Source organism: Nelusetta ayraudi, unplaced genomic scaffold, assembly GCF_046127955.1.
Source record: "Nelusetta ayraudi isolate G7.1 ecotype Tasmania unplaced genomic scaffold, CSIRO-AGI_Nayr_v1 ptg000116l, whole genome shotgun sequence".
In the NCBI taxonomy this organism is placed as follows: domain Eukaryota; kingdom Metazoa; phylum Chordata; class Actinopteri; order Tetraodontiformes; family Monacanthidae; genus Nelusetta; species Nelusetta ayraudi.
The window spans coordinates 91,719-109,271 of NW_027466166.1; the positions used below are offsets into that span (position 1 = coordinate 91,719).

At 46.9% G+C, this 17,553-nt stretch overlaps 1 protein-coding gene across 5 annotated transcripts in view; it reads left to right on the plus strand.

The window, feature by feature from the left end:
• The window catches only part of dock8 (dedicator of cytokinesis 8), a 48,216-nt gene that overhangs the window by 6,189 nt on the left and 24,474 nt on the right, over positions 1-17,553 (plus strand). For 3 of the 5 annotated variants that reach the window (XM_076049492.1, XM_076049493.1, XM_076049491.1), the window contains exons 2-12: positions 3,102-3,201; positions 7,749-7,924; positions 8,367-8,444; positions 8,908-9,016; positions 11,762-11,971; positions 12,198-12,283; positions 12,941-13,007; positions 16,008-16,157; positions 16,266-16,346; positions 16,550-16,712; positions 16,800-16,936. In XM_076049492.1, the coding sequence (XP_075905607.1) occupies positions 3,102-3,201; positions 7,749-7,924; positions 8,367-8,444; positions 8,908-9,016; positions 11,762-11,971; positions 12,198-12,283; positions 12,941-13,007; positions 16,008-16,157; positions 16,266-16,346; positions 16,550-16,712; positions 16,800-16,936 (1,357 nt within the window). Of the gene's footprint in view, positions 1-3,101; positions 3,202-5,528; positions 5,876-7,748; positions 7,925-8,366; positions 8,445-8,907; positions 9,017-11,761; positions 11,972-12,197; positions 12,284-12,940; positions 13,008-16,007; positions 16,158-16,265; positions 16,347-16,549; positions 16,713-16,799; positions 16,937-17,553 lie in introns of those variants that run through there. The other 2 variants (XM_076049494.1, XM_076049495.1) reach the window with 2 other exon arrangements.

The following is a 17,553-nucleotide window of genomic DNA, read 5'->3' on the forward strand; positions in this document are numbered from 1 at the left end:
TATTATTATTATTATTATTATTATTATTGATGATGATGATGATGATGATGATGATAATAATAATAATAGCCATGATCATCAATTTGTATGTTACACACAGTCAGTTATAGATACATTATATAGGATGTCACAACTAAAAGGCAATACCACTAAAGGCGACTGCACATAGTGAGCTTTTAAACAGACGTAATGATTTGAGCTCTCTTATATTTATGGGTAGATTGCTCCAGTCTGATGGGGCTTTGTATTTAAAGGCATGTCTGCCAATTTCTTTGAACGTCATCAGAAGGGAAGAAAAGGGTTGTTCAATGTTCCTGAACACTTTCTGCTACGAGAAAAGCGTCATCATCAGCTCCATTTTTTCTTTTGATTGGACACGGCAGGCCGAAATCACATCCATGTCAGCTGACCCCGCGGTGTTTTCCAGCCAGCGTCCACTTATAAACCAATTGTCATGATCAACTGTGTCCCTTATTATATTCCTATACGTTCAGTGACTGGGATCTCTAACCGACCATGGTGTGAGAAAAGGCCATTAGACGCTAATAGTGGAATTTATTAGGTGCAGTTATGTACATGGCAGCGAATTCAGTTTCTCTAGACGTCAACTGGTCAGACAGTTTAAAAGGACTAGCATTTTAATTGCGTTAGAGTAGAGCCTCTTGCGCTGACCTGAAGCTTACTGCTCATCTGCAGAGCCTCACAGCTACAGGGCGTTACGTATATTGCCTCAGTGCCTGTTATTTTTTTTTTTTTAGACTAGTGGTGCAACAAGTGGGCGTGTCAATAGTCGGGGAGACCAGAAAACTGTTCATATCCAAATGGAAGACAGGGCTCTTTTTGTGCAAGAGGCCTCAACAGTTGCTGCGTGTGGTTTTGCAAGAGGTAAACACGTAACCCCATAAGACTTGAAGTGGGACAGAACAGCCCGAGGATGTGGAGTCTGCCTGCAACGGCCCTTTGTTGTCACGGCGTTATCTAGTCCACGTCAAGATAAATACTGCACGCTGTGTGTGTAGGTTGTGGGCGTGTTGCACAAGTTGAAATTGCACAACAGCGCTGCTGCTGCTGCCCGCATGACTGCACACTGCTGCGTAAATGCTCCCAGCACACCTGTGCTGCAATATGCTTTATTCAACAAATCGGAAATTCTTGCTCTGACATTTTTTTTTTTCCCACCAACTCGTTTGCTTTTGTTCCTTCTCTCTTGTCCGAATGCCGCGGCTGTGAAATGCAAAAAAAAAAGAAAAGAAAAAGGCTTACGCTGCTGTACTTTGCTCTTTGTGTAAATTTCAATCTGATCTCTTACCCTTAACCTTCCCTGGGCATTCATGCAATGTATTGACTCAGCATGTAATGCGGTTGACAGCAGGGGCGGGGTGGCGTTTTAAATAAAAGTCTCAGACTCAAAATAGTGCGCGTTGTTGCATTGTTCACTGTATACCCCCGTGAACCAGGAAACGCTTGCGCAGACACAACATATCGACTGGTGCGCGTTCAGGCCGAGCCGACCGGCTCAGCCATTCGCTCGCAGACGCTGGCGTGAATCGACAGCTGGGACTCACGCGGCCCATCCCTGGTCCAACGATGGGTTCGTTATTAGGCCACATTCAATTCAAATCCGATTTTTAGCCCGTCCAGATTTAAACTGGATGGCACTTTTGTAGTCTGAACAGTCACAAATCGCATTGGATAGAAACCATCTTCGGAACGTACCTTCAAATGGCATTTGGACAGATTCGTCTCAGTCTGAAGAGCTCCAAACACACCGATGGGTTTTGACTGTCCGTGACGTCACTCTAGGCGACGCAAGACCCAATGCGCCAGAGGAGAGAGCACCATTCCAGGTGTGGAAATGTAATGTAATGGAGCAGACAGAAGCAGTAGAAAACAGCAGTCCCTGGACAGAGGAGGTCAGTCATTGGCTCATCAGTCTGTGGGGAGATACTGTTGCTGCATTCAAGCCAAGCTCCAGGGCATGGATCTCAACAAGTGCCGCTGTCGCAATGATATGACATCACACACTGCACGCTACGCTGGACGAGGCCTCCGCTCCGACATCGTTGCTACAGCAACCTGTCTGATGGGTCAACAATGTGGCCCAGTCTGAACAGAGCCAGATCCCATTTGGACACTTGCTAAAAACAGTGTAGACAGTCGGCTCTAAAAATCTGATTTGAATCAGATTCGTCTGCAGTCTGAACGCAGCCTTAGTGACGAGAGCGTTCGTAAGCACACCCCCGGGGGAATAATGAAGCAGCGAGACGGATCACATGGGGGGGAACTGTCGAGCATGTGACCCATTTACTTGACGCGTTTACCCTCCAACTATTCCCCGTTCTGGTTAACTAGTAATGACATGCACGCATGCAAAAAACACAACAACTCTCTGGCTGATCTGCACAAACTGGCCTTATGTCATTGAAGTGTAGAGAACAGAGCTGTTATTGTGCAGAGTTTGGTCGGCCCCAATCGACACGGTGGATTAATTACAAAAGACATTGACAGTGTTCAACGGGGTGTTGCTCAGCACTGAATTGTGGGAAGTGAATTGAGACACCGGCTTTGTTGTTATTATTTTTTTTTGCCATCCCCTGTTCTCTCCCCTCTCTGGTCCTTTTATTTTTTATTTTTTGGGAAGGGATACAGACGCACGACGACAGCCCGAACGCGCCATCCCCATCCGCCACAATGCGTTTTGAATTGCTCCTGCTCCGCCTGTGTCATGTTAATTTCCTGCCCGGTCTGACCCTTGATTCAGGACACCATATTTATCCCGCTGCCAGCGCGACAAAGCCCCTACACAACCAGGCAGAGCTTCTGCACAGCGCCAACAAAAGGGGCTTCAATGGACTCACCATGGCTGACCAGTTCATACTAATGCGGGTGGGGCAGTGGCGGCGGCGGCGGCGGTGGTGGCCGTAATGGAATTGCTCTTGTGTCTCTCATTAAGATACATTTTGTGAGTGGGCGGTCGGAAACGTGCAAAAAAGTTTAGCTTTTAGGCCGACGGACGAGACTTTTAGTCACGACGCGTGGCTCGACTTATCGCCCCCTGCTGACTTTTTTTTTTTTTTTTCCCGCTCTACGTTTTGTCACAGGCACTCCTCTGCAGAGATCAGACGGCACTTCAGCGGGAGCCATGGCTTTCAACACAGCCGATCCAGCTCCAACGCTTCATCCACGGGGTACCTCACTGTGGTGAGTGAACGTGTCTGACTGAAATGTATCTGCGTGCTTGTTGGAGGGATGACGGACGTCGCAATATTTAGGATGTGCGCGACGTTTATTCAAAGAGAAAATGGTCGGCGACAGATCTCAGAACCAGCTGTCAGCTGCATGGTGCAAATGTTCCCACAACAGCCATTTTCAGGTCTTTATCTTTCACACCCAACTCCGGTGACTGATCCCGGCGTGATTATCACAAATCATTCTCAAGGTTTCTGTGAAAATGTTTGGTCCTCTGTTTGCACCCTTCTGTGAAGATGTCAGTAAGAGGAACCAGTAGGCCCCGGATACCCAACTTCCATACATTTGCAGCACGGACTGAAGGAATACAGAAAAATGAATCATTGTCCGGTACCTAAAATAAGATATTCAAGAAAGAAAATCTATGTTTATTTTAGTTTAATTTCGGCGTACGTGTGTCAAGATCTCAAGTCGCTGGCAAATTGCTTTTATGTTATAGAAGTGTCAACTAAATACACTTTTGTGAAAAGTGAAAATGTGCACTGTGCCAGAGAAGTCTAAAGTGTGGCTCCGCTTCATTACCATGGCAAAATGCAACGTTTGTGCAAGGGACCGGAATACAACAAATTTGATTTAGAGGAGACTTGATTTGAATCACCAGTAAAATGGAAAATAAAAGTTTTGTGCAGTAGCAGCAATGTCATTTTGTGGTTGTTCACAAACATCTTTTTTAAACATCTGTTTAAAAAAAAACAAAAAAAAAAACAACGTTTTGGAACAGTTATCGAAATTTGCATTGCATCAAAACATTTTGAACGATACGTAGCCCCATGTACCAGTGCTCTTTGTGACATCACAAAGGGTTGATCCTGGTAACTGTGTGTAGTTGTTCACGCCGCTGATGGGGTCCGCAGAATCCTAGCTACAAGCTTTTCAACGTCCGTTCGCGCAGCCTTGAAAAGGTCAGAGTGTTTTCCTCTAAAAGCCGCACTCACGCGGCTCGAGCAGTTTGTGTTGAATCACTTCAGCGCCGCGAGTGCTGCGAGCGCCTCGTCTCAGCGCCCTCTTCGCCGTCATTAGCGCCGAGAGCGTCTGACTCAGCGCGGCGTCAAGATTATCCTGCGAATTGCAGAACTTGCTGCTGCAAAAACGATCCGCCGCTGACAAGAAAAACAACCGTGCGGTTCCCCAAAAGAGCTTTTTGCATTTGTTTTTTTTTTTGTTTTTTTAGGAACAATCATACTTCCTCTTACAGAGTGAGCGTCTGGTTCTTTGACTGCGCGCTGAGAGAGCAGCTTATGCTTTAGTTCAGTTTCCGCGCAGGGGGAGCTGAACGCCGCGGCGGCGCGTTGGCTTCGGAAAGCGATAAAGTGCTTATTCCTCTCGCAGGCAGGCAGGCAGGCAGGCAGGCAGGCGGACGGAATGATGCTGGGTAATCTGTAGCAGGGATTTGTTCCTCGTCTCTGACTGCGGTCGCCTCTGCACCACAAGCCTCACCCCTTTGCAAGCTTCCCCCTGTCTTTCCGCTCCCTCCCTCCCTCCATCCATCCATCCATCCCGCACGGCCCTCTGCTGTCTGTCGCTCCTCATTTTAAGTTTTCTAAAGCTCTTAAGTCTCTTGACATATCTGTGTGCATGACTAACGGAGCTCAAGCTCCCTCTGATAGCCCCACGGCGATGATCCTTGAGCTCGTCAGCTGACGGGGGGGGTTTGAGGAGGAGCGTCGGCACCGCCCCCCCCCCCCTGTCACTAGAGCAAGTTGGACGCGGCCCGGATAATCCCTAACCTGCTCCGGAAATGGGTCAGAGTCCTTAGCTGCTGATTGGGGGGGGGGCTGCTTACCTTGCAGCTTACACGGGCCAACCTTTAATATGGCTGGATTTGGGAATGCAGGAGAAGGGCTTTCTACGGCGTAATCTCCTGGATGTTAGTTAGCTGTTGTTCGCCAGTTGCGTCCCCCTGGGTGTGTGTGTGTGTGTGTGTCTGAGAGGACCAAGGGGATGTTTGTAGGTCCGCCGCTGCAACATGGATCACTTTGCTGACGGGCGATGAATGTTTCCTACTGCTGGTTGTTGGTTTAATAATGATTGATGATGAAATAAAGAGGCATTAAGAGGAAAATCTCTCTCTCTCTCTCTCTCTCTCTCTCTCTCTCTCTGTCTCTCTCTCAGTCTCTTTCTCTCTCTGTCTCTCTGTCTCTCTGTCTCTCTCTCTGTCACCCCCCTCTGCCTGTGTGTGTGTGTGTGTGTGTGTGTGCGCGAGTGTGAGAGTTTCTGTTCCTGTCTGTTGAAACACCCGTTCATGCAAGGACCCATGTCACTTCCGCCACTGCCTTGTGGTTTCGGCTCACAACTGTGAAAGACTGAACTTCTGGCAATCGCTCAGCAACCTTTTGATTTCACCCGCGATCATTTTTTCGACTCAAAGCTCCGTTTCCATCTCAAACTCCCTCTCTCCGCCTTGGGGGTGATGCCGATCGACTCCCGCCACATCCACCCAGGACCTCTGTTAGCTTCTGAGAACATCGGGATCGGTTTAAAGAGGATGTCTGCTGTGGCCGAGTTTAGCTGAAAGCATCTGTAGGTGCAACCCTGTAGTTTTTTTTTTTTTGTTTGTTACATCCGGAGTGCGCCATTTTACATTTTACACTCTGCTTTTTATGGTGCACTTCTGAGTTTCAGCCGGGTAAGTCGATTACATTCATGAGAGCTCAGCTCTACTTACAATGAAGGTATTAGTTGCGATGCAACTCTGAGGTGTCTGTTGGTTTTTGATAACATTTTTGCAGGAGCACATTGAGAATGGTAATTAGGTGCACCTGTTGGTGGGAGGATTTTGTTTGTATAAATAGCTACATTTTGCTCAGATAAAGGTGCAGTTCCCAGTATATGTAATATTCATTTGTTGCTACACGATGCATTTGCAAATAGGCCTCTAAAATGAATGAATGAAATTTGTGAGATGCATATTGATTCACTAATTCAGACTATTCCCATGTTGAATTATTGGGGACTTTCTAAAACTTCCTACTTAACATAGATTTTGGATGACAAGGCCTCCCCGTTGCCCTTGCCATTTTATTCATGAATGAATGAACGCAAGAAGTGAAATTTGGGAAGGGGAAGGGGACACGGTTTGTCTTTGTGACTCTTTGGACTGTTTTTTCTTACAACACCGAGCAACAGTGAGCTGAGCTGCAGGCACATGTCAGAGGCATGCATACATTTGCATTCATTTGTTTTTGTTCACCTCCGTACCGAGCGAGGAGCGGAGGTCTTGCTGCAGCAAATGTTCAACTATAAGCCACAGAACCTGAGAAACGCCCACAAAGAAAAAAAAAAAAACAACTTCCTGTTAAAGCTCGTCCCAGCTTCTGTAAAGTGGATCGGCTCCCGAGTGAAAATAGTGCTGGTAGGGATGCATTAACTGACTTTGTGTCTCGGAGGCTCCAACCCGCACAGTGTTATTGACTCAGCAGAGAAAATAACCCTGAAGCTGAACCGATGTGCTAAAACATGTCCGAGGGCAAATGGAATTTAGGCGGCGACTCCCCCTGTTGCTTCACTCATTGACTCCTGCTTAGATGTGTGTTCTTCCAAACCTCAACTTTTGACCGTCTCCATGCTGATTCTCAGGCAAGAGAACACAGTCTTCACGCAAAGTTTAGCGTCTTAGTCTAATTTTTCAGACCAAACCACGTGCCGTGGCGTCTGTTTACCGGACGCCTCGGGTATTTGTTTTTGTCATCTTTTTGGTGTGGCCCTTGTTCAGTCTGGTAATGTGGTATAAGTTTACACACAAGCTCTTGCTCACGCCATCCACGGCCAGCAGCAGTCCTATCAGGATTGGAGCGCTGCCTGTTTTGCTGCCACTCTCCACTGAGAACACCTGTTCCATGCAGGTTCTCTGTTTTCATTTATTTTTTCAAGGTGGCCACCGCATAAAGAATGTGTTTATCTCATCAGAGGAGTTTGAAGGCTCTATCAAAGAGGGGGGTGTGGGGTGGAGGGGGGTTTAGTTTTCCCAATTAAAGGCCTCTGAGGATTTATTTCAGTGTGTTCTGAAAAAGCACAGGAACAATATGCACTGATCTGAAGACCCAAATGAAAATTTCAGCCCATTTGCTTCTGTACATAAAAGTGATGTCTTTAATCTGCTGTGGCTGTGGGGGGGCTGGCTGATGGTTTATCTCTAAAAATAAGTAGCGAGTAAATAGAACTGACTGGATGTCCGATAGTGGCCAGTTTGTTCCACTTCTTGTTCATTGTAAGATATTAAAAAATATACTGATGATTCAGCGTGTTTGGCTCTTTCTTCTATTCACATTATGTGTTTTTTATGGGCTGCTTTGCTTATCGGTGACCTTCAGCTTTTAGGAATACGATTCTTTTTTCTCATCCCAACCGTAATATGAGTAGGAAAATACTGTCATCGCTGACACTGTGCTTCCTTACTCGTTTGGAAAGCTTGAACTTCACCCACTCAGTTTTTTTCTTAAGACATATTCATTTTTATATTGTGCATGAAGTAACTCTTTCCTTCCATCCTGGATCCACAGCCTCAGTCCTATGAAGCGGTGGAGCCCTTGGACATGGAGGAATTCCTGATGTCGCAGCTAAGAAGTGGAGACGCTGCCCTGATGCACGAACTTGGGGAATTCCCCGACGATGACCTGAAGGTGGAGCAGATAGAGAAGGAGTGCCGCACTGTTCGCCACTCTGCTCCCAAAGATGGGTGAGTGTCAGGATCTCACACAGCACAACAGTTGTGTACGTGACAATAAACAAAGTCAAATATAACGTCTGTGTATTGATATAGTAGCTCAGGATGTTAACAATTAATTATTGAATTATTGATTAATTGTCGATTAAGAATTTAATCAATTGAATTAATTTAGTTGCAGTTCATTTAAAATTTTTACACAGGTTTTTTTTTTTGTTAAATGGCGTGGTATATACCTGTATACCTAGAACAAGTTACTTTGAAATACTTTTGTGTAACTGCTGAGAATAACAACGGGATTATACCTTTGGTGATGTCGCCACTTTGTTATAATCATAATGTCACCGTTCACATATTTTGCCATTTGGCCTCGTGCCAGTGTAGATAGTTAGAAGGAATGCAGTTTTTCATTCTGTGAATGTTTGTATGTGTGAGCTCATTCTTCATTTTGCAGGTCGTTGAAGGAATTGGATCCACACGTGCGAGACTGCGTCCAGAGCTACACCCAGCCGTGGCTCGTGGTCTCTAGGAGGTAACAGCAGCTGTGTGAGGGTGAAGGCAGGAAACACTTTTAATTGGCCGGGACATCTAAAGGACGTGACGACAACAATGAATCCCTTTGGACTTGAGAATTTGGAAAAGATTGACTGTGAAAGTAGCATCTGCTGTAATTGGGCGTATTTAGAGACTTGTACAGTATGCGGATGATGTAGTATTATATCTTTTGTTCCCCGAAATCACCTAAATAATTACACCACTGGTGACCTGTCACGCTGTTGCAAGCTGACCAGTGGGAAGTTGCACAAGTCTTTGAAGCTGGAAGGAAGACGCCTCTTTGCAACATTTATTACATAAGTAACGCAAGACGGTGTGAAAACACGACTAAAAGTTTCATTTTTTATTTTACTATCTTATATGATTAAATGTCCAGAAGTGTATCAGTTGTATTGTCACAAGGTTTTCATTCGACCTCTGCCGTTTGCGATCGTGCACAGGTGCCAAGGAGACGGCTGGAGTGCTTATTCGGAACGAACCGACCTCAACAGGCTTCTCCGCAAGCAGACTTTTGAGTTTGACGAGCAGCCAGAGAACCCGGAGAAACCGGTAAGAAAACGCAAAAAAAGAAAAAAAGAAGCAAACTTTGTTTCCATAATACACAGCCAGACTCGAGACCAAACCACATCCGGCCACCGAAATGCGGCAGAGCGTGGAGCGCTCCCACTCCACGCAGCTGATACACTAAACAGCTGTTCTCTTAGGGAAAGAACTTAGTGCTCTTGAAATAGAAGAGCGGCTAACGTGGCGTGGGTCTGGTGTAGCACGGCTAAGACTGGTTCTGTTGCTGATGGAATCAGCCGCAGGCATGATGAATTCACCACAAATGTTTAATGTAAAAAGAGTCATTCATTTCCTTTTCAATAATATTTACACTAAAAGATTGACCTTTTCATTTGTCTGTTTGTCATCACAACCAACAGTCTGTTCCTCAGTGACGCCGATATTTGGATCTTATCTAGAGGCGGCTTTGCCACTTTTGGCGCAACACATCGCTCGGTCCTTTTCTGAGTGGCTGCGGGCGCTGAATCTGTCATTGTCGGTGTTATAATTATAACCATTCTAATAAGTTACAATTATTCTAACGAATCTACACAATTCAATTCCATTTCCCCTCTTACTATTTTTTTTGCCAAACTTCTTCTTGTTCGTATGTGACATGCATGAAAATAATTGGATTTTCAAATTGATTTGAGCCACTAAGATTGGAGAGGTTTCATACGGGAGGCAAGGAAAAAAAAAAAAAAAAAGCTGCAAAGGCTCTTGACCAGCCAAAGTGTTTCACTTTGTCCAAGTGTCTTTTGGATACAAACTAAGGCCAGGGAAGTGTGGTGTGGAAGAGTTGTGCGCTCCATGCTGATCGGAACACCACAGTCAATGTGGAATAGAAAGTGGGCTGTGTGAGGGGTGCTCCCCTCGGCCTGGTGAACATCAATAATCCTGAGTCGTTAATCTTACGCTCTCGTCCTGCGCAATCCTCTGCCTCGTCATTCAGAAATGGCCAAATTCATGTGATTGATTTAGATTTTTTTTAATTTTTTTCCCATTGGGCTGACGTCTGCATTCCTCAGTCCCTTCCTTTCATCGAGAATCCCTGCCTCCGTCGCTCCAGTGACATTGTTTCCAGCCAAGTTCCCATCCTCTCTCACACTTCCCTGGCTCTCTGGCTCTCTGATCTCACTGCAGCCCGATTGTCTCTCGTCCCGGCCAATTCGAGTCCCAGTCCGCTTGGCTTCCAGCCTCTGCCTTGGGACCCAGCCAATCTTTCAAGCGCCCTCCTGTCACCACATCCTTGCCAATTCTGGTTAATCAGCCAAACCAAAAGGGCCCTTATTGCCGCTGCAGGCTTCCCATGATCTGCATGCCAGGGAGAGCGCAACAGAGAGCGGGAGGGGGGCTGCGGTAGGGGGATACAGAGCTTTTTGTCCTTCGATGCCTAATGAGGCTCTTTCATGGTCCAAGCCGGTGAGGCAGTAGCTCGGGGACGGCGGCCGCGGTGGTCCTTCGGCAGGGCGGGTGGATGTTGGGGTGGATGCTCGGTCAATCCTCGCCCCTGGTCCCTGGTCCGACGCCGGGCCTGTGAGGCTGCTGAGTGATGGGAAGCGAAAGCGACAGGAGGCCAGTCAGCCGGGACTGTTCAAAGGAGGATGCAGCAGTGAGGTTGTGCCCTGCCCTCTAGCTGAATCTCAGCAGCGCCATATGGTGCCACTGCTGGTCTCACAAGCCCCCCTCCCGTCCACGCCTGATGATGTGCACTTCAGCTACCGCTGTCGCCAATGTATTAACAGCACTTCTTCTTTTTTTTTTATCAACCTGAAGAAGAAAAACTTTCACGGCAAATGGCCCTTTATCCATTAGCAGCATTTCAGCCACATGTTCACCTTAATGATGTGCGTCAAAATACAACCGTTGCGCATTTCTGAGGCTTAATTGTCTGCCGCGGTCTAAGGTCTCGGGCTTCTGAGGGGAGCTAAGTACACTCAGACTGACCCTGTCACAGCGGTTAAAATCTCTGAAGGGTTTGGAGTAAATGCCACATGAGTAGAGCTTCATTTTTGTTGTGACTGTCTTGCATGGGACCCCTGGAACTTTCAGGGGCCCCTCCGTCCACACGGTCAGTCTGCTGGGAGGTCTCTGCTTACGGAAATTGATCTTCTAATGCACAATGCATTGATATCGCCAGTGAGGAGTCGGCCGCTCACACGATTGAATGTCAGAATCCGATGGCTATTTTTCTCGCGTATTGGTGAAATTGGATACGGCTGTTTCCGGTGCAACACAGTATTTACGCCGGCCGAGCGATACCTCGTCTCACGTTCTCTTACTTGTTAGACGTAATGTGCTGTAATAAACATTCAGCTGGAAGAAGAAGAACACCTGCCCTTTAATGTGTCCTTAAGGTTCTTTGGCAACAAAGGCCACATCTCAAATATTCTCTGCACAGCTTTTCCTGATACGGAATTATTTCCTTTATTTTTTTGAAAACTCTAAAAAGTTTCAGATTTAATCGTTGCAAATTTGAAATTTGGAGTCCTAAAACTTAGCTAGGTGTGTTGTTTTGCCTGAAAAAATTCAGAAAGCAGAAAACAAATGTGCTAAAATATGGCACTCTAGCTCCATAACTTTGTTCATTCCCACACCAGGGCTGCTGCTCATTCACACAGAGTGGGACCTTGTCGTAACCCCCTCCCCCTCACCCACAATCATCTTCCTTCCCACCACTGAGCCCTTTGCCGTGCCCCACCTTCACCAGCCTTACCATCCTCTTTGTGCTTGATCGCCCCCCCCCCCCAGGCCATGTCTCCGACTCTTGCGCAGCTGAGTGATGACAGTGGCCGCTCACTGACCTCCTCTGACTTTAACCTTCGCGACTTGACCCCGGACCAGAAAGTGGAAGCGCTGCTGGCCTACAGCAGCCCCGAAGAGCTCGACCGCTTCAACCAGGAGGCGCGGCAGGCCAACAGACACCCCGAGCTCTTCGCTCTGTGCCCACCCGTGGACGAGGTGAGACTGTTGGTGACCCTCGCCGACTGTTTCTGCTAACCTCTTTGAAAACAATCTCTAATTACATTCCTCGAATACTGTTTTAGATTCATTGTAAATCGATTCTCAATTTCAGTGAGGTTCAAATGATTCTTGCACGCAACCAATCTTCCTAACTTCTCTCTTTAGTCTAATGTCTCTGTTTAGTGACCACTTTTGAAATGGTTCCCTGTCCATTGTGCTGCAGGATGATGCAGTCGAGATCCGGCCCATCCCTGACCGCCCCAAAGAACACACTGGAGACCGCATTCTGGTCCGATGCCAGGCCATGAAGTACGTCTCAACGTTTTCATTATACGGCTGCAGGGGCGGATTCGCACAGTTGCGTGTTGTCTCTCTTTAAAGCGTGACAACACCAACGTCACTTGTGCTCGGGAGGAATTATTCCGGTGCCCCCATGTTTTTGCAAATGGCCTTTTGCCTCACATTCAACATAGAGCACATTCTTGCATGTCACATCTGCTCAAGAGTGAGTGGTCGTTTCAAAAAGGGCTTACAGTGGACAGACAGGAAGACGGACAGACAGTGCAGTGCACTGCAGTGTGCAGTGTAGGGGAGAGTGGAGGACTCTGTCCCTCCCTCTCTCTGTGGGAGTTGGTCTTTGTGTCTCTTACTCCACACACACACACACACACACACACACACACACACACACACACACACACACACACACACACACACACACACACACACACACACACACACACACACACTCTCACTGATCTCCCTGGTCCCACGAGCAATAAAGCTTCAAAAACTTGATCTAATTTCTCTTCTCTCTAACAACTTAATCCGTTTGTTCTCCAAGTCTCAGTTCAAACACATCATCACAGGAAGGTCACAGTGAAAGCGCTGAGTACGGTAGCGCACACGCGCACGCCTCGTTTCAGCTCCGCCGTGGTCAAAATGCGTCTCCCTCTCCCTCTGTAGGTTCGAGATTGAAATCGAGCCGGTCTTTGCCACCATGGCCCTGTACGATCTGAAGGAGAAGAAGAAGGTAAGAGAGCAGCTCCGCTCCAAAGCGCCCCGTGCAAAATTCTCATTTTGCCCTGGTGGTTTTCTTAATGGGTGGTTTCTGAGCCTCGTCCCAGAAGCTTTGTGACATGTTCACCTTGCCACATGCGGCCCAAGGGCAGGCGATGGCGTAAACGGCACCGCAGCCGCCACTAAAGCGGAGCATGTGGTTAAACTTGCCTTGTGTGCTTTGGTGTTGTGAATTTGTTTTGGTCTGTAAATATGAAACATGCCTGTTTTCTGTTTTTCGTTTGGCGCTTTCCAAACAGCTGTAATTGGCAGTTACGACAAATCGGCCAATGCAGCACTCATAATGTCATAAGTCAACCATTCGAAGGTTGCCGGACACCATTGTTTTGCATCGGTGTCCAAAACAAACTTCTTTGACGTCCCCCCCCCCCCCCTTTTTTTTTTTTTTTTTTGTTGCTGAAAAAAACAAAATTATGATCCAACAAATGATTCAACAATTCTGAACATCTCGCAATCATCCATAATGTACAAGCTGAGAAATGCTGCACAATGGGACGAGATTAACAACAAGCAAAGCTCATCTGATTTACCGTAAATGGCTGAAACGTGTATTGTGATAATTGAGCCACGCGCAGAGCCGCGGCCGCTTCCTTAGGCGGTGGGCGTGGCTGGAGGGATGAGTGTAAACCTCAAGGTATTAACATCTCATCATCCACACATATTTTTAACCCCTGAGGTCAGGTCTCCCTGTTTTATTTTTTTGCTATTAATAATTCAGCAGCTGTGTTCTCTCAGTCAGTCATCCCTGTTTGCGTGTATTCTGTGGATTTACACAGCTGGATGTTTTGGGGTTTTTTGGTGGGGCTTCCAGGATTTAGTGTGCACACTGATGAGACACGGCTGTGATCCACCAGCCCCTGGCCTCCTCTCACCGATGCCCAGTTGTTGTTAGAGTTAGTCTGCGGGACTGACAACGCTTTTTTTAGTTGTTGTTGCTTTTGACAGGCAAAATCCCGGCAGCTGTGAAATATTCCACTCGGCAAACCTTGTTTAGCGGCAGCGTGTCCTTGTGGAGGCTGCGCAGGGACAGACCCAGACTTTTCCAAGGCCTTCTCACCGGGTCGCAGTCTGTGAGGGAGAAAATGTGTAGCTTGTTATGTCTGTATAATCTGAGTCTAATGTAACCGTGAAGCTTTTTCTACTGACCTATATTCCTCCGAACCTTCATGCTGCGCTGGGTTTATTGACTATCCTCCCCGGGTTTTTCCTTGGTCTCTGTCTCTCCTGAGCTGTTGTATTTTCATATCTGTCACATTCCAGCGGCCCCTTTGTCTCACTCACTCTTTGTTTTGCTTCGTCGCGCAGTGATCGCCTCTCATGGGTTTTTTTTTCTCTTCTCCTTCTTACCGCTGAGTCTCTGCGTTTGCTGTTTTGGTTCACATCTGCGCTGTTGTTTGGTATCTGTGAAATCTGCAGCAGATGTCGATCTAATTTCTCTTAATGCTCCTGGATTATTAATCGAGCCTCTCTGGTCGAGCAGCCGAGGCGCCGTCAGTCGCAGGATGTGGCCAAACAAGTTGGTTCACTTATGATCTCAGATTTATGGATTGTGGAATAGGCACCGACTGACCATTTTCTGCTCGTCGGAAAACCGTTTAAGAAAGTTATTTCGCAAAATGAACCGCAGGCATTTGTTTTGTCTACGGCCACTGCCCATTATAAACCATCTGAAAGCACGCTGTCGTATGGCAGTGAGGCCATGCCGCCTCGGAGTTACAAGCTCCGTTGTTCAGCTTGTGCCTGCAGTGAGAAGCTGAGTAAGGATCCGACGTTTTGCTGTCACATTTGCCTCGAGTTGTAAAAATGACCTCAAAACGTGCCGTAAAACTTGGCGACGGCTGCTCGGCTGCAATTGTGCACCGACGGAAAAGTTGCGTCCATACAAACACACGTTTCTAAATCAGTCAGTCAGTTCCACAGCTGCTGCGGTTCGGCGAACGTGTCGCGTTAAAACCGTTCCTCCTGTCCCGCTGACGCAAAACACGTTTGACTCGTGAGTGTTTATATGATTAACTCATGCTGTGAAGTCAGCAAACACTCCCGCCTCGTTTGACATCTGCTTAATAAGAACAGAATGCACTTTCATTCAGCTGGGAGTGATTGTTGTGAAGGGAGTTCTCCTGCGCTGAGAAATCTCTTGTCAGTAAGAGCTGGACTCCTTTTTTTTTGCGAGCTTGTGCAATTTGTCCCCCCCCCCCCCCCGTTGCAGCAAACGTCCTCTTTTTAATTTCGTCAATTCAGAATACATTGCCTGTGCATAATCCCAGCCTGGCTGCTGACCTCAGGATTAGAGTGGGCAAATCGAATGGGTCAGGTTGCGTTTGTGTGGTCGGTCTAGCAGAAAACTGATTGAACCTGTGGAACACAGCACAGCTGTGAATGCCCCCACCCACCCTGGTCAGACGGGTCACGTGACGCGCAGCGGAGCAGGACACATGGCTGATGCCTTGCCTGAAGTCATTAGGAATGAAAGCAGGAAGAGAGTGGAGGTGATGCTTTAGAATGAGTCTCTGGTGGATATCCACTGTCCTGAAGTCATTCCAGATAAACTGAACAATGAATAAACTCTGCCTGACTCCTTCATGTACGATCAATCTAGCTGCCATAAACACTGTCTGAAATGTAATGTTCAGTGCATTTTATTTTTTATATCAATTTATATTATTTAATTCTTCTTTTACTGTATATTAGTAATTATTTCCTATTTTTTTTTATCTGTGTGCTGCCATTTTTTTTTAATCTGTGTGCTGCTATTTTGTCTATCTGTGTGCTTTAATCTCTTCTATCTGTGTGCTGCTTCAATTCATTGCTGCTGGAAGTTTTAATTTCCCTGAGGGAGTCATCCCAAGGGAATCAATAAAGTCTGTCTATGTCTATGTCTATGTCTATTCAGCATGACGAACGTTAACCAGTCATGACAAAATGTTTTAACTTTGGGTCCTTTCCCCCGCAGATAACGGAGAACTTTTACTGTGATCTCAACTCGGAACAGTTTAAAGGTTTCCTGAAACCTCACACGTCACACGTGGATCCCTCCACCCTGGCCAGGTCCGCCATCTTTTCCATCACCTACCCCTCTCCAGACATTTACCTGGTCATCAAGGTAAATCGTAGCATCTGAAGCGCTAGCGTCGGCTAGCGTCGGCGGTTTCGCCTTGCGTCCTGCAGCTCAGACGTCGTGTTTCTCACTCGGTCTGCCCTTGTGCCTCAGATCGAGAAGGTCCTTCAGCAGGGAGAGATCAGTGACTGTGCTGATCCCTACATCACACTCAGGGAATGTGACTCTTCCAAGGTGGGTTGGCTGAGCCGCCGCTCTTTTGGGAAGAAGACTTTTTCACTTAAATGTCCAGTGTGTAATGTTTGGCTTGATTTATGATTTCTATACTGGTAAAAGGTTAATATACGGCCCAAAAAAATCTTTCAAAATCTCCAAATATTACGCACTTCACTTTTCAAAAAGGCATTTTTAGCTCTCACTAGTCACGTGTCTCCCAGAACAAGGACAAGCTGGAGAAGCTGCGAGGTCAAGCCGAGACGTTCTGCCAGAGGCTGGGTCGCTACCGGATGCCCTTCGCCTGGGCCACTGTGAACATCATGGAGGTCATCTCGACAGCCATGCTGGACCGTGACGTGCCCGACTCGGACAGCTCAAGAGGAGGTGTCTAACTGCAGCGATGAGTCGCTTCATGTCTCAACCCACCAGCGTGCTCTTTCCCTGACCCGTCCCGCCCCTTTCACACCTCAGGCAAATCCAGCAGCATTGACAGAAGGACACAGATCCCCAGGAGGAACTCGGAACGTTTCAGCACCATGGACGATCAGCTGGGCAACTTTTCAGCCTTCAAACCTGCCGTGATCACAATCAGCACGCTCTTCAAACAGGTTTGACTGCCGCCAAGGGACACTCGCACTGCCGTGTGAATGATGGGCTGTTCCCTTGAGATGCAAGATAACATTTTTTCAGGGCGGCCTCGCCTCGTGTTGATCAGCGTGTCTTTCCAGTGCTTCTCGTCATGCTTTTACCAGTAGTGGCCAAGTTTTACCATGGAAGTTTATTTATTTTTTTTTTTTTCTCAAAGTCCCGCAAGACACTCTTGTTTAGATCATTATCTGTCATGATGAACACAACCGAAAACTATGTTTTCATTTATTTATATTTATGAAAAAAAAAGGTATGACAATATTTTGTCCTTTTCATATCACACAAAGTTCAGCTCCAGCTGAACTTTGCAATTATTCTGGAAGAGGCATTGTTGCCCCTTTGTGACGTCACAAAGGGGCAATTACAGAACTGTGCACACTTTCTCTAAATTTGACCAAGCGCATGGATTTATGGGTGAACGAGGCGAGACACACATTTTATTTCTAGAAAATTGAATTGGATAAATATGTTGTCATCTCTCATTTTTGTGCCGTTCATTTTGGCTTTTTGTTGCACTGCCATTATTAATTGTGTGTGTGTGTGTGTGTGTGTGTGTGTGTGTGTGTGTGTGTGTGTG